The sequence below is a fragment of the Neofelis nebulosa genome, chromosome 1 (assembly GCF_028018385.1).
Source record: "Neofelis nebulosa isolate mNeoNeb1 chromosome 1, mNeoNeb1.pri, whole genome shotgun sequence".
Classification (NCBI taxonomy): domain Eukaryota; kingdom Metazoa; phylum Chordata; class Mammalia; order Carnivora; family Felidae; genus Neofelis; species Neofelis nebulosa.
Genome location: NC_080782.1, coordinates 1,177,856 through 1,195,657, shown reverse-complemented (window position 1 = coordinate 1,195,657; position 17,802 = coordinate 1,177,856). Strand labels below are relative to the sequence as shown.

Sequence of the window (17,802 nt, the reverse complement as noted above, 5' to 3'; positions counted from 1 at the left end):
ATCGTGCCTGGAGCCCACCGTGCCTCCCGCGACTGCACAGCCTTCGCTGAAACCTCAGGAAAGACAAAGGTCAGAGAATGCAGTCACAGGGGTCTGTGGTTTCCCAGTCAGCTGAGCGGGAGTGACTCCCCGGGGGGCCCACGGAAGGCCCGCTGCGCTGGGAGAGAACACAGCGAGAGAAGGTGGTTGGCCCCCAAAAGCGAGGGCAGGAAACAGTACCCGCAGCTGAGTCTGCGAAGGCACAGCAACAGATCGGCAACGCAGGTGTGCATTCGTGCATTTAGTGAGCGCCTTGGTCTACGCGGTCATTCGGTCTGCTGATTGCTTATCTGCCTCTCTCTGAGGACATGCACGCTCCCCCGGGCAGATGCCTTTCTTTCTTCTGTCCACTGGTGCACCCCAAAGCCCCAGGAGAGCGCCTGGGACACGGAAGGTGCTCTGTCAGTACGTCCCACATGAACAGTTTCAGCCTCCCGCATGCAAGAACGCTCCTGATGTCTCTTCTCTGCGCAGCTCGCCTTCTACGAAGAATGCCACCCATATGTCCTCATTCATTCAACACTCGTTAAGCCCCTACTGTGCGTTTAATGTGCACCTACTATTACAATAAGTCCCCAACCCTCCTGAAGCATTGATTCTAGCGTAGGAGGGAGGAAATGAGGGCAAAGAAATAAGGCAAGGACACAATGTGCCCGACGGCAATAAAACACAGGAACAAAACGGGAGCATATTGGGGCTCACCGCCCACACAGCCGCACCAGACTTGGGGCGGGGACCCGAGAGGCCTCGAGAAGTTAGGGAAAAAGGGTGTGTGAGACGCCATCCTTCCCGATGGACACACGTGGGGACCCCCTCCGTGGACCTGCCAGTGGTGATGGTGGGGTCGCTCTAAAGACACAAACCCAGGCCTTCCCAGACTCCTCCTCTGTTACAGCTTGAACTGTGTCCCCTCAAAATTCATACCTTGCAGCTTTAACCCCCAGCACCCAGGTCGCACCCTCATTTGGAAACAAGGTCATCGCAGCTGCGATCGGTCAGGATGTGATTGTGCTGGAGTGAGCGGCCCTAATCCAATATGACGGTGTCCCTACAGAAACAGGAACTTTGGACACAGGCACCGGACACGCCCAGGGCGACTGCCGTGTGAGCCTGAAGACAGAGATGCGAGCGGGGGTCAGGAGCCCCCAGACCGCCAGCAGCCTCCAGAGGCCGGACAGACGCCTGGGACAGACTCCGCCTCACAGCCTCGGGGGGCCAGCCCTGCCCACGGCTTGGCCTCGGACTTGTCCCCTCCAGAGCTGAGAGAGACCCTTGGGTTGTGGCTCTTTGTCAGGCCCCCGCGGAGGGGCTCCCCTGAGCCCTGAGCTGGGGGTCAGGCCCCCCGAGGGGCAGGTGTGCTTCTGACCGAGCCTGGTGACCACAGTCCCTTGTCAGGAGCTTCTTGTCACAGGCAAGAAGAATGCCTCTTCCGCCGTTCGTACACAGAAAATGAAAAGGTTGCTAAATGTATAAGTAATTTTGACTGAGTCATTGATCTGGATACTTTTAAAGTAAAACAGTAAGTATTTCTGTCACACTTTGAAGTCGGGCTCGGAGGCTCCCTCTCCTCCCTCGGGGTTATTTTATAGCCATTAAGAATGTGTTCCTTTTATCTGGGCCTTCAATTAATTGAATTTCAAAAATACTCTGAAATGGCTTTTTTTTATATAAAAATCAGCCACCTCCTGGAGGACATTCCTGTATGATTCGCTGCCACAGTAATTAAAAGCCTGTGTGTGACACCGGTCACCGTCGGAGCATCACCAGCTGCACTGAGTTTACCGCCGGGGAGGCAGGGGGACACTCGGTTTTTTTAGGTGGCCGGCAACTGTCCCCAGCCACCCTTGAAAGGGACACACCAGAGTCCCCAGGACAACGACGTGCAAGGCAGATCGGTGCCCCAACGACAGACCCGCAGCGCTGACCCGCCCACGTCAGCAAAGGTCCCTGACGGCACGGCTCCGTCTGGGGCGCTGCTGGGAGGGGTGCACACAGGCCTCCCCGAACCCGGGCTGGGAGGGGTGCAGGAGAGGCCAGCAGCCCAGCCCCGATGGCAGCACAGCCCCCTGTGCCCTGCACTCCACCCCTCTGTCTCCCTCACCTGCTGCCTGGCCTGGGCAAGTGCCATTTGGTACCTGGTCACCTTCCACCCGCCACAGGGCTGTTGGCGTGTGATTGCGGAGCAGTGCGCGTGAACGAGGCGGGCCGACCGCGCCTTCGCTGCCACCGCCGTGGGAAAATGGGCTTTTGGGCCGCGAGTTCCGGGGAGCACGCCCCACGGGGCTCCTACGGGAGGCCCCCCACAAGCTCGCACACTCGGGACCCACCCTTACACTTCCTGTCCCCACCCGCAAGACGTTGTCTCCCAACCCTTCCGTCAAGGACTCCGACGCGACAGTCAAACTCCAGGCGGTGTGTGTGCTGTTGTCTCTTCGACGCTTCACGGTACCTCCCTCTGGTGTGGATGCCGGTGAGTCCAGGCTGCGGCAGGTAAACGTTTCAAGCTGGACCACACAGACTGCAGACAGTGTCTGAATTGATAGCCTCTCGCTTTTAATAACGGAAACCTCCCTAAAATCTGCCCATGCGTTTCAGCATCACAGACATGACATCGTGTTTCTGAAATGAGGAGAAAGAAAAACTTCCCAACTCCTGCTCCCTGGCCTCTTTCCAAGCCCACGACGGTGGGAAAACAGGAAGGGAGGCGGTGACCGGGCGGGAGTGGGGGGCAGCCCTCAGGCCCCTCCGATCACCCTGGGCCGCGGCCCCAGCACCTCTGACCCAGGGCCAGGGGCGCGTCCCTGTCCCTGACCCTGACCCCAGCACCAGGCTGCTTTGAAAGAGAAGCCACTCAGACCTTCTGCTTTAAGTAATTCAGGTTGGCGCTGGGCCGGGACAGAGCCCTCCTACAGCCCTGCTGCGGCCCCAGTCCTCAGCTCCCGGGGGCACTTGCCAGAGACGAGCCATGTCGCTCTCCACTGTCCAGCCCCAGGATCTGGGCCCCACGCTGCTCTGCGGCTAAGTCTGGCCACGGAGCCGTTAGAAGGCTGGGCCCTTCCAAGCCCAAGGGCATCTTCGGGACCCCAGGCCCAGTGCTGCCAGGCGGTCCCTCTGAGGCCATCCTCACTCGGTTCCTGTGGCCTCCCCTCCCCCCTCCCCCACTGCAGCCGGAGCCTCTCGTGGGTCCCCAAGGGAGGGGGACCGGGGTGCGGGTCCCTGGGTGACGGCAGGCAGCAGACAGCATCGGGCCAGCTCCTCGTTCCCCACCTGATGCCTCTGCATGTTGCTGCAACGGCCAGGCTGGGGGGGCGGGGGGGGGGGGAACGCCGCAGCGGGGCCAGGCCCCGGGGGCACGGAGACTTTGTTTCAGATCGCACCCGGGCCGCTCTGCCAGCAGCAGAAACAAAAGACAATCGACAGACAATGGATCCACCAGGGAGCACCTCCGACCACAGGGACCAGAGGTGGGGGCGCAGGGGTGGGCGCAGCCCCTGGCCTCGTTCCTGTGCAGGGAGTGCCAGGGGCGCCCTCCGTCGGCCTGGGGGGACCGCTGCCCTTCGGAGGTGGCCGGCTGCACAATGGCTCCCTGGACAGATCACTCAGTCCCGGGACAAAGAGGGACTTTCCCTGCCAGGCTCCCTGGGCAAGACCTGGGGTATTGCCATCCTTTCCCCAGAGCACGGGCCCAGGAAGCCCTCTCAGCGCAGCGGGAGAGCCGCGCTAGCCTCCTGCCCGAGAGGCAGGGGCGGAGGAGGGCCATCGACGCTTCTGGCCACTTAGCCAGGGAGCCGGGTAAGGTCAGGCCCGGCAGCGTCCAACTGATGGGACACGAAGATTGGCTTCCAGGGAGCGGAGTGAAGGGAGGCCCTGCCCCCCAAGGAAGGGCGACGGGCCGCTCAGCGCACCTTCTGGGGAGGTGCCGTTTCCAGGGGCCTGGGTGCTGTTCCGGCTGTGGAGACTTCGGAGGCCGCCGGCTGCCCTGAGCTCCACGTGGGCCCTGGTGCTTCTCAGACGCCCGCCTCCACGGCCACGGCTGTCTTGAATGAGCGAAGGCAGGCAGAATGCGCCTATCTCCCCATCAGGGCTGTGAACACAAACATGCCTTGCTTATCGTCAGCTATGAAAAGAATCTAAGTCCCAGGTAGGCTCTGCGGGGAGGGACTGGCGTGTTTGTCCCCGTTGGCCCCGAGGCCCTGCCAAAACCATCCTGTGGCGAGAAGAGGGAGGAGGAAGCTGCCAGCAGGGCAGGAACAGCGGTCATCCCTCCCTCGGAGCCCTGAGTCCACTTCCTTCCGGCTAGAATCGAGCAAGCTCCCTGCCTCACTCTGGAGGACGTTTCCAGACGCCCCGACATACAGGCACCCCTCTCACAACCCCCTCCAATCAGCCCAGGGTCGGAAAGGGTGTCTGCAGGCCCGTAGCCCGCCCGAGGCCCAGCTTTGTGCTTCCAGAGCGAACCCAGACCGCAAAGCTGTGTCCTTCCCAGAGAAGCCAGCAGAAGCTCTGGGCTCAGCAGCAGGGCCGGGAAGCCAGGACTGCTGGCTCTCCTTCTGCTCCGTGGAGGAAACAGAGGCACACGGGAGGCCCGGAGACAAACACCACCCAGCGTGCCGTTGTCAGAGCAGGCAAATAAATGAGCACTGTGCCCCAGCGGTTGCCGGAGCTTTGAAGGGAAAAAACAGGGTGGACAGCAAGTAACTTTTTCAGACACAATCCGGGTCAACAAATCTCAGACGTCGTTATAAGGCCACAGATCATGAGGAGAACAACTCCACCCTTCCTTGAAATGATGGGGAGGGGGCGGGGGGGGGGGCCTCAGGGCAAGGTTCCTCTGGCTGAGTGACCTAGGACCCACCCAGACCGACTTCCCTCCTGGACTCAGGTCTCAGGAGCCACTGGCTGTCCAGGCGGAGGGGTGGCCCCAGGCCGGACACCCAGCCCAGCAGCACTGCCGTCCGTCAGCCCTTAGCAAGCTCCCACTCCCGCCACCCAGTCCTGGGCAGATTGTCACCTTTGTACAGCCACCCCCACCTGCCCACACCAAGGCAGTCCCCGCTGCCCGGACAGCCCGAGTGGACTCGCGCCGGACAGTAGCCGTGGGAGCTGGGCTCCCTCCGCGCCAAGGGGCGATGCTGCGGGGCTGGGAGTGCGGGGAAGGAAGCCCGGGCCCGGAGCTGCTCGCCCAGCCTACTCTCAGGAGGCCTGCGGACAGCCGAGCCCTCTGCCAGCTCCTCGGAGCGCGGGGTAGCGTGGCCAACGGGCGACTCAGGAGAACTGGGGCCAAGAACCAGCGAGGCGGTCTCGGGCGCCGTTCCTCTGGCCCAAGACAGCGGGGCGCGGGGGAGGGCGGCCTAACAGCCCCCCCCCCCCGAAGGGTCTGGCCGGACGGAGGCGGCCTGCCTTCCTGCCGCCCCGTTGTGGCGGCGCCGTCTTCTCTGAGCCCGGCGTCCCTGCCCCCGCCCCAGGGCGCCCCCCGTGCCTGCCCCTACGCCCCACGCACCCGGGGCGCGGGCCAGGCGGAGGGGAAAGTTGGCGAGCGCGCGGCGCCCGCGGGGGAAAGCGTTAATGGGCGGCCGGGTGGGAGCAGCGCGCTCGCTCGCCCACGTCACGCCGGTGCGGGCTCGGCTGACGACCGCGGCGCCTGGGGACGCCGGCGCGCTCCGCTCGCCAGGTGCTCCGCCTGGAAATGTCTCCATTAGTTGTCGCCTGCTCCCCGCCGGAGCGCGCGCGCCGAGCGGCCGCGCAGAGCCCTCGCGGGCGGCCGGTAGTGGCCGGGCGCCACCGCAGGTAGGCGAGGTCCCCGCCGCCCGCCCCCGCCCCGGGGCTCCGAGACCCCTCCCCCCTTCCGGGGAGGCGGAGGCTCCGCGCGGCCGCCGAGGGGCGCGGGCGGCGGCGACTGCGGCGACTCCCCGGTGCGTCCCGGGCTGCGCGCTGCTCCCCGCGGCCCCGGCGCCCGAGCGGCGCGGGCGGGCGCGTCCCCAGCGCAGGTAGGGAGTGGGCTCGGCCGCACAAACTTTGCGGGGATCGCTCCTGCGCCGGAGGGCACAAAGTTTGCCGCCTGCCGCTGGGGTCTCCAGAGGCGGCCGCGTTCGCTGCAAGTTGCGGAAACGGGGTGCGGGGGAGGCGCGGGGCGCTGGGGGCCGACGCGGGGCAGCCGGGCCTGCCCCGGGACGCCCCGACCGCGCGCCTCCCCCGCTCGGGCGGCGCCCTGCGGGCGGGCGGCGGGGGCGCGGCGGGAGAACCGGAGCCAAACGGTGGGGGGCGGGGGGAGGGGGTGCAGGCGGTTCGGAAGCAGGATTCCGCGCGCCTGCCTGCAGCTCGCCCGCCTCACTTCGCGTGAGACCCGGAGGACCGGCCGCGAAGGAGTGACCCGCCGACCTCGGCGCCAGCGACATCCAGAACGCCTTTCAGCGCCACACCCCGCCCGGGTGTCCGCAAGCAGTGGGCGGGCACCGGCGCCCCGAGGGCTGGCCCTCGCCCGGCTCCGCGCGCTCCAGCCTCCGCCCTCTGCCTGAGGTCAACTTCGTCGGGCTGGAGCGAGCCCCGGGAGGCTCTCGGTGCGGAGGACGGGGTGGCCCCGGGGGACGACTCGGGGAACCGCGGGGAGCGCCTGGCCTCGGCGGGGCTCGGGAGCGAAGCCCCACGGGGAGCGGGGCGGCGTGGAACGTTAGGGCGCGGCCTACCTCCCAGAGGCCCTCAGCGGCCTACAGCACCCCCCGGGGCGAAGAGAGCGACCCATAGGCCTCTAACGTTGGGCGCTAACCATCCTCGGGCCCCCTGGCCCTGGGCTCCTTCAGCACTCAACAGGCTGGTGGGGGCACCTCGCCAGAGCTGAGCTGCTGCTCGGTCCCCGGGGAGCCTCTGGGGGGTGTATTTAGAACCGAGGGTCCCTGGAGGGACTTGGGTTCAGCACGCGCGTCTATGCAGGAGCATTTAGCTGATGGTACCTGAGATGCCGACCCTCCCGTTCTGCCCGCTCTGGGAGGAAAACCCCGGGGCCTCAGCTCAAGGCTCAGCCTTTTGGGAAAGAGCACTTGGAGAGTTATTCCGGCATTTGCTACGGGACAAAGATAACCCAGAAAGTATCTCGGTTGCAGGAGGCCGGCCTCAGCCCGGCGCAGGGTGTCAGCGAGATGCCGGGGTGTGCGCCAGTCTGGAGACAGGCCTGGCCAGCCCTGCATCCAGGATCGGGTCGCGGGGCCTGGGTGAGCCGGGACAAGGTCGCCAGGCTCCTCACAACAGCACCGAGCTTCCCCAGACAGGGTGGCCGCCAGGGTGCGGCAGGCCTGGAGCCGGCGGGAAGCGGAGGCCTTGGAAAGTAGTCGGTGAGCTTGATTTCTGGATTAGAAGTCCAGGTTGCCTGGGAGAACCGGCCCAGCGGGTGGGGACTGGGGGCGTCTTTTTACGACCCAGGCTGGAAAGGGAAACGTTGCAGTGATGGTCAAAGGAAGCCCTTGACCCCCCTGAGGCCTCCACTGACGGGCTGTGCCCTCCAGGGCTCCAGGCTCCGAAGGCTGCTCACAAGATGAATGTTGGCGTGTTCAGGGGGCGGCGTTCCCCGCGAGCTGTGGCCGGGGTGAGGAAGGGCAGGGCGCAGGCCTGGGTGTGCTGCCCGGCAAGCCAGAGCGAGGTGGCTCGGTGCCGCTGGGACCTGGGCGGTGGCTGCCCTCCCCCTGCCAGCCGAGCGCTCACGATCGCTGGGGTTGGGCCTTGGGAGTGGGGTGAGGACAAGGGGCTGAAGGCATCTTTGCCCCGGATTGCTGCTCCCGGAGCCCCCTCGGCCACCCGTGGCTCGGGCCCCTCCGTGGCCCACACCTCATTACCAGGAGAGAGAGAGCTGTTTGTAAACAATAAATAATGGAAAGTAGGAGGATGTTCAGAAAAGCCACAGCAGAAGCCGGGAAAACTGGAAGGAGTTGGGAGGAGGCGGGGTGGGGGAGGGGAGGAGCAGAGGAGGAAGAGGGAGAGCGACTGAGAGATTCATTTCTGCCCCAGAAGCCCCGGTGGCTAGTTTCTTATTATTTACAGGAAGGTGATATTAGCAATTCAGGTGAGAAAGAAATAAACACGGCCGCCACGAGATCAATACAGAATTCAGAAACAATTATTAATGTCATTTGACTCGTGTTCTTTATATATCTCTCCCGGCTACAGACGCTTAAACTGTCTGAATAATTTGCATGGGGCGGCTATTCATTATTTCCGATGATTTTCCTTCGCAAGCAGCTCGGACGTGGCCGGCTGTGGTTCAGCGCGATCGGAGAGCTCGTATTTTCATCTGTAAATTAAAGCAATTACGCAGCAGATATTATATGATGCGTACTGTGGTCTCCAGACAGTCATCAATCACCTTCAACCGAGCTGTCAGAGCGGGCAGATTTCGTTTCTGGGAGGCAGGTTTGCAGCTGGGGAGAGGGCGAGAACGTCATCATTAATTAGAGGGTGACCCTGGGGCGATTCACAGGTCTGAACCCAGGAATCTTTCCGAGCAAGTCTGCACAGCGCCGCCGCGCACAGCTCCCCTCCCGGCCGGCCGACCGCGGGAGGCCGAGCGGGGCAGAGCGGCAGGGGCGAGCCGGGAGGTCCCCGGAGGGCGGCTGCATAAAAGGCGGGGAGCGAGTTCGGGGTGCCCGGGCGCCCATTTGCAGCCTGCGTGCTGGCCTCCGCTTTGCATTCGAGCTGGGTCCCAGGACCGGGACCCGATGGAAAGTCCTGGAGAGGGCGCGCGGCTGTCCCCCAGCCCCCAGACTGCCCCGAACGCCCCGGGCCCAGAGCTATGCAAAACGGGCAGGGGAAGGCGTCCCGGCGCTCCCTCCCCTGCACCTAACCCGGAGGGGCGCCGGGCGGAGCAAGCACACCGCGCAGGGCTGTCTGGCGGCCCCGGGTTCAGCCGCGAGGGGCAGGGGGAGGCTGGGAGGGCGGCCGCGGAAGGGGGTGGAGGAGGAAAGGGAGGGCCGCTCGCTGTGCGGGAACTCACAGGACCGGGGGTGGGACGCGCGGGGGTGGGACGCGCGGGGGCGGGGGGGGGGGGCGTTCCCGGGGGACAGGCTGGCGGGCAGACGCAGAGCCCCACGGCAATTGGACCACCGAGGCCCGGAGTGGATGGCTCTGGGGAGGACGCGGGACCCACACACCTGAGAGCAGGTTGCCCTTCGGACGCGCACACTGGCAGCCGCATCTGGTTCTGGAACTCCCCGCCCCGGAGCAGGGTTCGAACCGGCGGGAGGCCGAGCAGAGAGCCAGTTAAACAATAGTCGGGGTCGCGCGCGGGCCTGCGGAGCGGCCCTCCTGCACCTGCCGCCGAGCGGGGCGCGGAGGCCCGGCCGCCTGCGCCAGCGCCCGGCTAATTTTAACTGTTGATTACATCTTCGGTGGAGACTCGCTCGTGTGTCCCTTCACATGTCTCATTTGTAATTGAGACTAATGATTACAGTGGGGCGGGCAGGCGCAGGTGCTCATTAATTAATTTCTAATTAAAAGTGCTTCCCATCCTCGGTGACTAAGGAGAAACGGCATTCGTGGGGGCGATATTGACTCCACGGACGGCATTCATTTGTCAGAGCCTGTTGTGGCCTCTTCGCCCCGCGCGGCGCCCCCGCCCCGCAGCCCCGCAGCCCCGCAGCCCCGCAGCCCCGCAGCCCCGCAGCCCCGCAGCCCCGCAGCCCGGCCGCCACCAGTGACCCGCACGTCTGCGGCCCGGCCGAGCTGCGCGGCGTGGGCTGACGTCAGCGCCCCAGCCGCTGAAAGCCAAGCACATTTGACTTGACGGGTTCGCGCAACTCAGTGTTGGTTTTTTTTTTTCCCCATTTTTGCAAAATATGTATTTGTGTCGCCGCTGCGAGGCGGGCTGGTCCCAGAGCCCCCTCGAGGCTCGGGAACGTGAGGCTAAAAGGCTCGGTGCGGCCGCCGCGGCTCACTTTCCCACCGGGTTAGAAAAGTTTGCGGGGCGCGTGGATGAATTAACCCGCTCTTCCGCTTCGCCCTCCCAGCGCCTAGGAGCCGGCGGCCCCGGAGCAGTGGCCGCGCCACGCGGGCGACCACGCGCAGGACCCCGCCGGCCCCGCCATGTCCTACCCGCAGTTTGGATACCCGTATTCCTCCGCACCCCAGGTAAGGGGGCCCCGCGAGGGTGCGGGGAACGCGGCCGGACACGCCGGCTGGCAGGCTGTCCAGCGACCCGGGTCGCTTCCCAGAGAGCGGGGCCTGTGCCAGGCGCTCCTTGCACCCAGCCCCGGGGAGGGCAGGGGCACCGAGAGACTCTGACGTGCGGGCCCCCCTTGTCTCCCGCTTTCTTTGACCCTCACCATCACCCCAGGAGAGACGTCGTGGCACAGGAGGGCGTGCGCGGCCTTGGGACCCCCCACACACACACACCCACACTCCCGGGGTGCGTGTGAAAACTCCGGGGCCTGGTAGGGCTGGTCCCTCAGTGGCTGGTGGAGGCCGGGCCGAGCGCACTCGCGGCAGGAGGGAACGCGCGGCGTGGACGGCAGTACGCCCCGGGCAGTGGGGCAGGGTCCCCTGGGCGGCGCGCCCCCCTCACCCGCGGGCGCCGGCGCTTCCTCGCGGCCCCTCTCTCCCCCAGTTCCTGATGACCACCAACTCCCTGAGCACGTGCTGCGAGTCCGGCGGCCGCACGCTGGCCGACTCGGGGCCCGCCGCCTCGGCCCAGGCGCCCGTCTACTGCCCGGTCTACGAGAGCCGGCTGCTGGCCACCGCGCGCCACGAGCTCAACTCGGCCGCGGCGCTTGGGGTGTACGGGGGCCCGTACGGCGGCTCGCAGGGCTACGGCAACTACGTGACCTACGGCTCCGAGGCGTCCGCCTTCTACTCGCTGGTAAGGGGAGGGGATTGTCTGAAGCCTTCCTCCGCCACGCCACGCCCCTGCCCCCGATTTGCCCAGCCCACCTCCCAGGGAGCCCGAGGCGCGGGCGCAAGTGCCCAGGACCCCACGCTGCAGGGGGAGCCTCCTGGCCGGGTTCCTCCCAGCACCGCCCGCCCCCAGAGCTCGAGCTCGGCGCCCGCCCCTTGTCCCGCGCTTTCCTCCTCTGAGCTCCCTACCTTCACTCCTCCCGGTCTCCCTCCTCCTCCCTCCCAGTGCCCCACCGCTTGGCCCTCCCCTGCTCCCTTCCCCCTCCTCCCCCAGCTCGTCTCCCCCCTCGCTCCTCCTTCCTCCCTGCGGGCGGTCGGTCGGTCCTCTTCTTGGGTCCGGGTCCTCCCTCCTGCTGTCTCCCAACCCCCACCTGTCTCCTCTGCCCCCCTCTCCCTCCAACCTCATTCTTCTCTCTCCTACTCCCCGACCACCCTCCCCCCCCCCAATTCTGTGCGTCCTCTCTCCCCATCTTGAGGCTTCTTTGCTCCCTGGGCCCAAGAGAGAGTCCGGGGGTGGGGGTGGCTTATGAGGCTGCCCAGGGGTCTGTGCAAAGCGTGCAAGAGCCAAGGGGCCTGGGGAGCTGGGGTTGAGCTGGGTCGCCTCCCGGAAGCTGCGACCCCAGGCGCGTGGGATCCTACAGAATGGCTTCGACTCCAAGGACGCGCCGGGATCTGCGCATGCGGGCCTCGCGCCTGCTGCGGCCGCCGCCTACTACCCCTACGAGCCGGCGCTGGGCCAGTACCCCTACGACAGGTGAGGGACCGGCGGACAGAATCCCTCCTCACTGCCCCCGCCCGGGCCCCTGCGCTCCATTCAGTCGTCAAACTCCGCACCACCAGCCCCACGCCCCCTGTGAATGTTTGGGCGGCTAGGGGAGGGATTTCGGGTCAGGTTTCAGCTGACCTTGCGTTACTCCCGAGCCCCGCCCCCTTGGCAAGCCTTGCCCCACTGGGCAAATGCGTCCCCAGCCTCTCCCTCTCGCTCCCTTCGCTGTCTGGACCCTCACAGCCCTCGCTGCACTGTGGTTCTGGGCGGCTGTCAAGTCTCCCTGCCCAGGCTTCAGACGCCTCCCTCTGCCCAAGAGCCCAGCCCACCTTTCCCTTTGGTGGGAACCAGAAGGGGGAGTCCAGTCTGCTCATCCAGAGACGCGTGGCCCATCTTGGGGGGGAGGAGGGTGACAATTATAAATTTAACTGCAGGAAGTCCACATAAGCCGTCTGGACGCTTTCTCCCCACGGACACTAATGACCACCCCTGCCCACGGCTGTTATATAGTCGGGTTCACATTTGTGTGGTTCGGGGATCAAAAGGGTAGGCGAGGGGCCCCATAAAGTAACCTGAAGAAATAGATGTCTATGTAGGGTGACAGAGACCTGGCCAGGCCTTGAGCCCACATTCCACTCCGGCTAGGAAGGAGCCCAGGCTCCCTGTAAGTTGAATCAAATATAAACATCTTGGGCCACAAAAGGCTGTGCCTGTGGGCCGTGGCGAGGAACCAGGGGCCTGGGTTTGACCCAGGTCTTACCACCATAAAAACACTCCCACACGACGGGGACTGAAAGCCTGCCTGGGCCTTGGCCCGCCGCCCGCGACGCAAGGGTCTCGGCCCAGCGCCCCATTGCCCAGCCTGTCTCCAGGTACGGGACCATGGACAGCGGCACGCGGCGGAAGAACGCCACGCGCGAGACCACCAGCACGCTCAAGGCCTGGCTGCAGGAGCACCGCAAGAACCCGTACCCCACCAAGGGCGAGAAGATCATGCTGGCCATCATCACCAAGATGACCCTCACGCAGGTGTCCACCTGGTTCGCCAACGCGCGCCGGCGCCTCAAGAAGGAGAACAAGATGACGTGGCCCCCGAGGAACAAATGCGCGGATGAGAAGCGAGCCTACGCGGAGGGCGAGGAGGAAGAAGGGGGCGAAGAGGAAGCCAGGGAGGAGCCCCTCAAGAGCACCAAGAATGAAGGTGGGTGGGACCTGCAATGCTAAGGCTGGGGCACCGAGGCCGGGACTCCCTGTGCCTTCTTCTTGGGTTCTGGGACCTCTGAAGACATTGAACCTGGGGTAGTAAGAGCAAACTGTCAGGGCACGGGCAACAAATGAATGAGCTGACCCATGGGGGCCCTGACCAGGGGGCCTGCGGGAGTAACTGGGAACAGGCTTAAAGAATTCCAAAATAACGCTTAAAACAATAGACACACTCCCCCTCCGCCCCCTGCCCCCACCCCATTGATTTGAGCAGGAAATCGCTAGGCTTCTTTGTTACCACTTGGGGTTCTGGAGCATGTGGGAGGTACAGGTGCTTCTCCTAGCTTGGGGGCGGGGGGGGGGGGCGGGCCCATAACCATGTGCGCAGAGCTAGGAAGGAAGAGTGAGGTCCAGATTAGCGCCTTCCTCTCTTCCTGCACCGGCCCCTCTTTCTACCCCGCGCAGAGACGGTGGGCAAAGGGGAGAAGGATCTAGAACTCACAGACTTGGAGGATTTCGACCCGCTGGAGGCGGAGCCCCCTGAGTGCGAGCTGAAACCGCCCTTCCAGCCCCTGGACGGCGGTCTGGAGCGCATCCCCGCGGCGCCTGACGGTCCAAGCGCCCCGGGAAAGGAGGCTTCCGGCACCCTCCGGATGCCCGCGGCCGCCCTGGACCAGGACCTGGAGAGGGCCAGAAGCTGCCTCCGGAGCGCGGCCGCTGCGCCCGAGCAGCAGCCTGGCTCTGGGGGCGGCTCGCAGGCGTGCGAGGCCAAGCTGGGCTTTGCGCCGGCTGGGGCGACGGCGGGCCTCGAGGCCAAGCCGCGCATCTGGTCGCTGGCTCACACGGCTACCGCGGCCGCCACAGCCCTGAGCCAGACTGAGTTCCCCTCGTGCATGCTGAAGCGCCAAGGCTCCGCTGCCCCTGCGGCCGCTTCCTTGGCTCCTGCGTCGTCCTCGCCTGCGGCCCCGGCCCCCACTGGTGCCCTGGACAGGCACCAGGACTCCCCGGTAACCAGTCTCAGAAACTGGGTGGATGGGGTCTTTCACGACCCTATCCTCAGGCACAGCACTTTGAACCAGGCCTGGGCCACCGCCAAGGGCGCCCTCCTGGACCCAGGACCGCTGGGACGCTCTCTGGGGGCAGGTGCCAACGTGCTGACGACGCCCCTGGCGCGCGCTTTCCCGCCCGCCGCGCCCCACGACGCCCCGACCGCAGGCTCAGCCAAGGAGCTGCTGGCGGCGCCCAAGGCCGGGGGCAAGCCCTTTTGCGCCTAACGGGCCCCGCCCCGCGCGGAGGAGGAGCAAACGGGGAGCCCGCCTGCTGCGCGTCGCAGACTCTGTTTCTACGGAGTTTCCAAAGCAGGACGGGAGCGCGTCCAAGTGCAGGCAGCCCACCCGCCGTGGGGGGACCGGCCGAACTCGGCCCTCCCGGCCACAGACCCCGCCTGGACAAGCATTGGTCCGGGCCATTTCCGACCTCCGCCCCGGGCCCCAGCCGGGTAGGGACGCTCCCAGAGCAGAAGGGAGCCGCCCCGGAGCCTAAAGTTTACGTCCCAAAGTTTACACGGACCAGACATTTCAGCTCTGAGGCTTAGTTTTGCTGCCTCCTCCCGGGTTTGAGGCATCCTTGCTCCTTCCGAAGACCCCTCAGCCTGCTGACCCGCGTTGTCCTCAGCACATCTTCCAGCAACCAAACTCCCACCTGTTTACACTGTTGCACACTCGTAACTCGATAAAATTACGTTTTTTTACGTGTATGTTCACACCAATAATTGCCTGCTTCAGAGGCTGATATAACAAACCAATAAACCGAGTGATGGTGTTTGCATTGCAAAATGAACACGCTTCACACCCAGGGGGTTGAGGTCTTGCCCAGGAAAGGTGCTAATCGCCCAGGGGAGGAGGGGGCGGCGGCCTGCCCGAGTGGCGAAGTTAACCCGCGGAGCCCAGACGTCCTGCTTCAAAGCCCCGTTTGTAGCAACGGTTACAGGAACTTCCAGGAATTTTGGAGTCTGTGAGAGAAGTGCACAGGCCCTAAACTTCAAACTCTCCCCCGTTACCACACTCCACAATGCTGAGAAAGTGGGGGTTTCCCTTGCAAGATTAGAGTAACTTTTAAACTTGCTAAATTCCCTGGAACGGGGGGGGGGGGGGGGGGGGGCGGGGAGGAGGGGGTGGTGGCGTGGACTGCGTTCCGACCGCCCTGAGCCGAAGTGGCGCGGCCTTCCCGCCCCTGGCCCCGCCTCCCCTCCCTCCCGGGACCGGCCGCCCCGCCCGCGCTCCGAAAGCCCGGGGCCACGCCCCGGGGGTGGGGGGGTGGGCGAGCGCTTAGTCGGCTGCGGATAGAAGGCGGGGCTGGGAGTGGAGGCCCCGGGGCGGGGGCGGGGGCGAGCCCCGCTTGGCCCCTGTTCCCGCGCGCTTCCAGCCCTGGGTTCCCGCTTCCCTCCGGCCCCCACCCCCACCCCCGCGGAGCCCGGCCCGCACCTCCGAGCCCAGGAAGCTCTCGGGGCGCTCTCTCCGGTGGCGCGGGCCCCTGGAGGGCGGCGGGGAGCGCTGCGCTCTGCACTCGGGGTCCCCTCGCCGGCCAGCGCTCGGCTGCGGGGGCCTCGTCGCAGTCCCAGGCGTCCCGAGGAAGGACGGATCGGCAAGTCGGCGAACCTGCCGGGGGGCGGGGGGCCTTGGAGGCGCCCGCGAGGCGGGGTCCCTCCCTGCGAGGGTTGGGACTGGACAGGGGCCCGCCCCCGCGGGGGTCCCGGGCCGCCGGGGAGCCGCTCCGGGGCGGGCCTCGAGCGCTGGTGGCCAGAGGCCGGTGTCGGGGTGCGCGCCCCAGAGCGACCGGACCTCGACCCCCGGCGCCTGAGAGAAGGGGGCGGTCCCGGACCCCGGTGGCCGGGCGGGCGCCGCGCCCCAGGCCTGTCCGGGCCGCGCGGTAATTGGATTGTATCCGCGCGCTGTCACCGTATTGACTTTCGCTCCCGTGGATGATATCATCGGGACTCGGAGGCTCGCCGCTGATGCGCCTGTCAAAGGCTGGGCGGGGGCCCCCGGCCCGGCGAGCGAGCATCAGCCAAGATAATTTGAAGTGAAATTTTCATTTTGACAGTAAACCCCTCAATTTCTAAAGGCTCCGCGCTCCGAGAGCTCGCTGGCAGGGGGAGGCTTTGCAGAAAGCCCACGTCTTAGACTGAAAAGGGCAAAAGAACTCGAATTAGTTGTAATAGATAAAAGGGCAAAAATAAAGAGTCAAGGGTACTTGACAGTAATAGCGAAAGTGGAGTCTCGGGGGAGACGCGTTGCGGCCGCGGCTGGGGCGCCAGGAATTTTAATGCGGCCGAGGGCGGCTGCCCCCGCGCCCCCACCCCAGCCCCAGACAAAGCCAGACATTTTCAGCAAAAATGAGGCTTCGCTGACGCAGGCGGCGCGGCGGGCGGGGTAGGGGCTGTGGGGGCCGCGGCCCGGGCCCCGGTGCGGGTGGCAGGGGCTGTGGGGGCCGCGGCCGGGTCTGGACCCCCGCCCCCCCCCTCCCGACCCCCCGCAGCCAGTCCGGGGGCGGGGGGTTGCCCAGAGGGCTCCCGCTGCCGACCACGCCTTGGCCCTGGAGACCTCACACTCTGGGCAGGGTCTGTGGGGCAGGAAGCCCGGCCGGTCCCCGCAGACTGGAGGTCAGAATCCCGCACCGCAGGAGCCCCCAGACCTTGGTGGCGCCGACTGGAAGAGACTTGTTTGATTAATCTGCAAAATTGTGGGGATAAAGACATCAGGTGGGGGCGGGGAGTCAGCCGCGCACCCTTCCCCCCCCCCCCACCAGGGGCTGTCCTTTGGACCTCCCCCTACCTTTGGGGGGAATGCTCTGGAAGACTGGCCGTAGGCACCCTTACCCCCAAGTGGCCCGTGTGCCCCGGGGTGGGGGTCAGGAGGCGGATCCCCTCAGTGAGGGGGAGGGGACGGGACGCTGCCGGGGTGGGGAGCGTGGAGACGTGTATTTTAAGGGTCTGTGGTGCTGGGGAGAAAGGTCGTGGTGGGGGGCGGGGCCCCGCTTCCCTCCCGGGAGGCTGTCAGGGCAGCGGCGCTGGGGACCGCGCTCTCAGCCACTCAGGCGTGGCCAATTCAGACACACCAAGGAAGGGCTGCTAAATTAACGGCGCTCTTTACATAGCGCCCAAATAAAACTGTAATCAGCCGCGCGTTACTTTTCATTAAGCGAGTCTGACAGCAGCATATCCAGACCCGACAGGGAAATATACGGCGGCGGCCGGCCCGGTCTAAGATAATTCCTTAAGCTCCATTAACAACTCTTAGCCGCGGGAAATGGGCTCCCGGAAAACGTCTCCAAATCTAAGAGCTTTATCGACCCTCAAACAGCCGCTGATGCCTCCATTTCTTTTTTTTTTCTCTTTCTACCCCCCCCCCCCACACTTTTTTTTTTTTTAACTTAAGGGAGACTCGTCCAGCGAGGTAATAGAGTTTGACACGACACCTTCTTAACTAGAGAGAGAGGCAGGGACACCGGCCCTTAAATGATATTTAAAAGGCAACCAATTAAGATTTAAAGTGATGGTCTCCTGAGACTGCCCGATTCATGCCCCACCACCTCTCCCCGGGCCTGCCGGCCTGCCTGCCGGTGGCTGCACACGGCCTGCCCGCCCCTCCCTCTCTCCCTCTCCCTCTCCCTGGCCTACCCGCCGCCGTGTGTTCCCCTCTCCATTCTGTCTGTGTCTTTCTCTCGCATAAAACAAGAGACAGAGAAAAGATCTTTCCGTGCTCCAGTCCTCCCCAGTGGGAGGATTCTTGGGACCGCCTGTCTCCTAAGGCACATAGTAGCGGGTTGAGGGACACTGAGCCTGGCTCCCCCTGCGGACATCCAGCTGGCCACGTGGTGTCCCCGGTGCCCCGGGGCCCAGACGAGGCCTCTCCAGTGGGGTG

The 17,802-nt window shown here is 65.3% G+C and overlaps 1 protein-coding gene and 2 long non-coding RNA genes across 7 annotated transcripts; 1 reads left to right on the top strand and 2 right to left on the bottom strand.

Moving 5' to 3' along the window:
* Nucleotides 1-2,569: 2,569 nt before the first annotated feature.
* Nucleotides 2,570-5,040, bottom strand: LOC131502761 (uncharacterized). The gene is made up of 2 exons (XR_009257184.1): nt 4,895-5,040; nt 2,570-4,123 (listed from the first exon to the last, which is right to left on the bottom strand). It is a non-coding gene; the product is annotated as an uncharacterized LOC131502761 (long non-coding RNA).
* Nucleotides 5,041-5,740: 700 nt separating this feature from the next.
* Nucleotides 5,741-14,715, top strand: IRX4 (iroquois homeobox 4). 5 transcript variants are annotated; one of them, XM_058713351.1, is made up of 8 exons: nt 5,918-6,026; nt 6,357-6,596; nt 7,137-7,364; nt 10,029-10,149; nt 10,625-10,876; nt 11,523-11,665; nt 12,550-12,878; nt 13,346-14,715. In XM_058713351.1, exons 4-8 carry the CDS (start codon nt 10,105-10,107, stop codon nt 14,152-14,154), a joined length of 1,578 nt encoding a protein of 525 aa, XP_058569334.1. In that variant the 5' UTR covers nt 5,918-6,026; nt 6,357-6,596; nt 7,137-7,364; nt 10,029-10,104; the 3' UTR covers nt 14,155-14,715. The 5 variants fall into 5 exon arrangements, with proteins under 5 accessions (XP_058569486.1, XP_058569409.1, XP_058569334.1 ...); XM_058713503.1 differs by lacking the exons at nt 5,918-6,026; nt 6,357-6,596; nt 7,137-7,364 and adding an exon at nt 5,741-5,826; XM_058713426.1 differs by lacking the exons at nt 6,357-6,596; nt 7,137-7,364 and having other exon boundaries at nt 5,911-6,026.
* On the bottom strand, nt 8,153-9,350 carry LOC131502792 (uncharacterized). Its single transcript, XR_009257197.1, has 2 exons — nt 9,174-9,350; nt 8,153-8,444 (listed from the first exon to the last, which is right to left on the bottom strand). It is a non-coding gene; the product is annotated as an uncharacterized LOC131502792 (long non-coding RNA).
* Nucleotides 14,716-17,802: the final 3,087 nt, after the last annotated feature.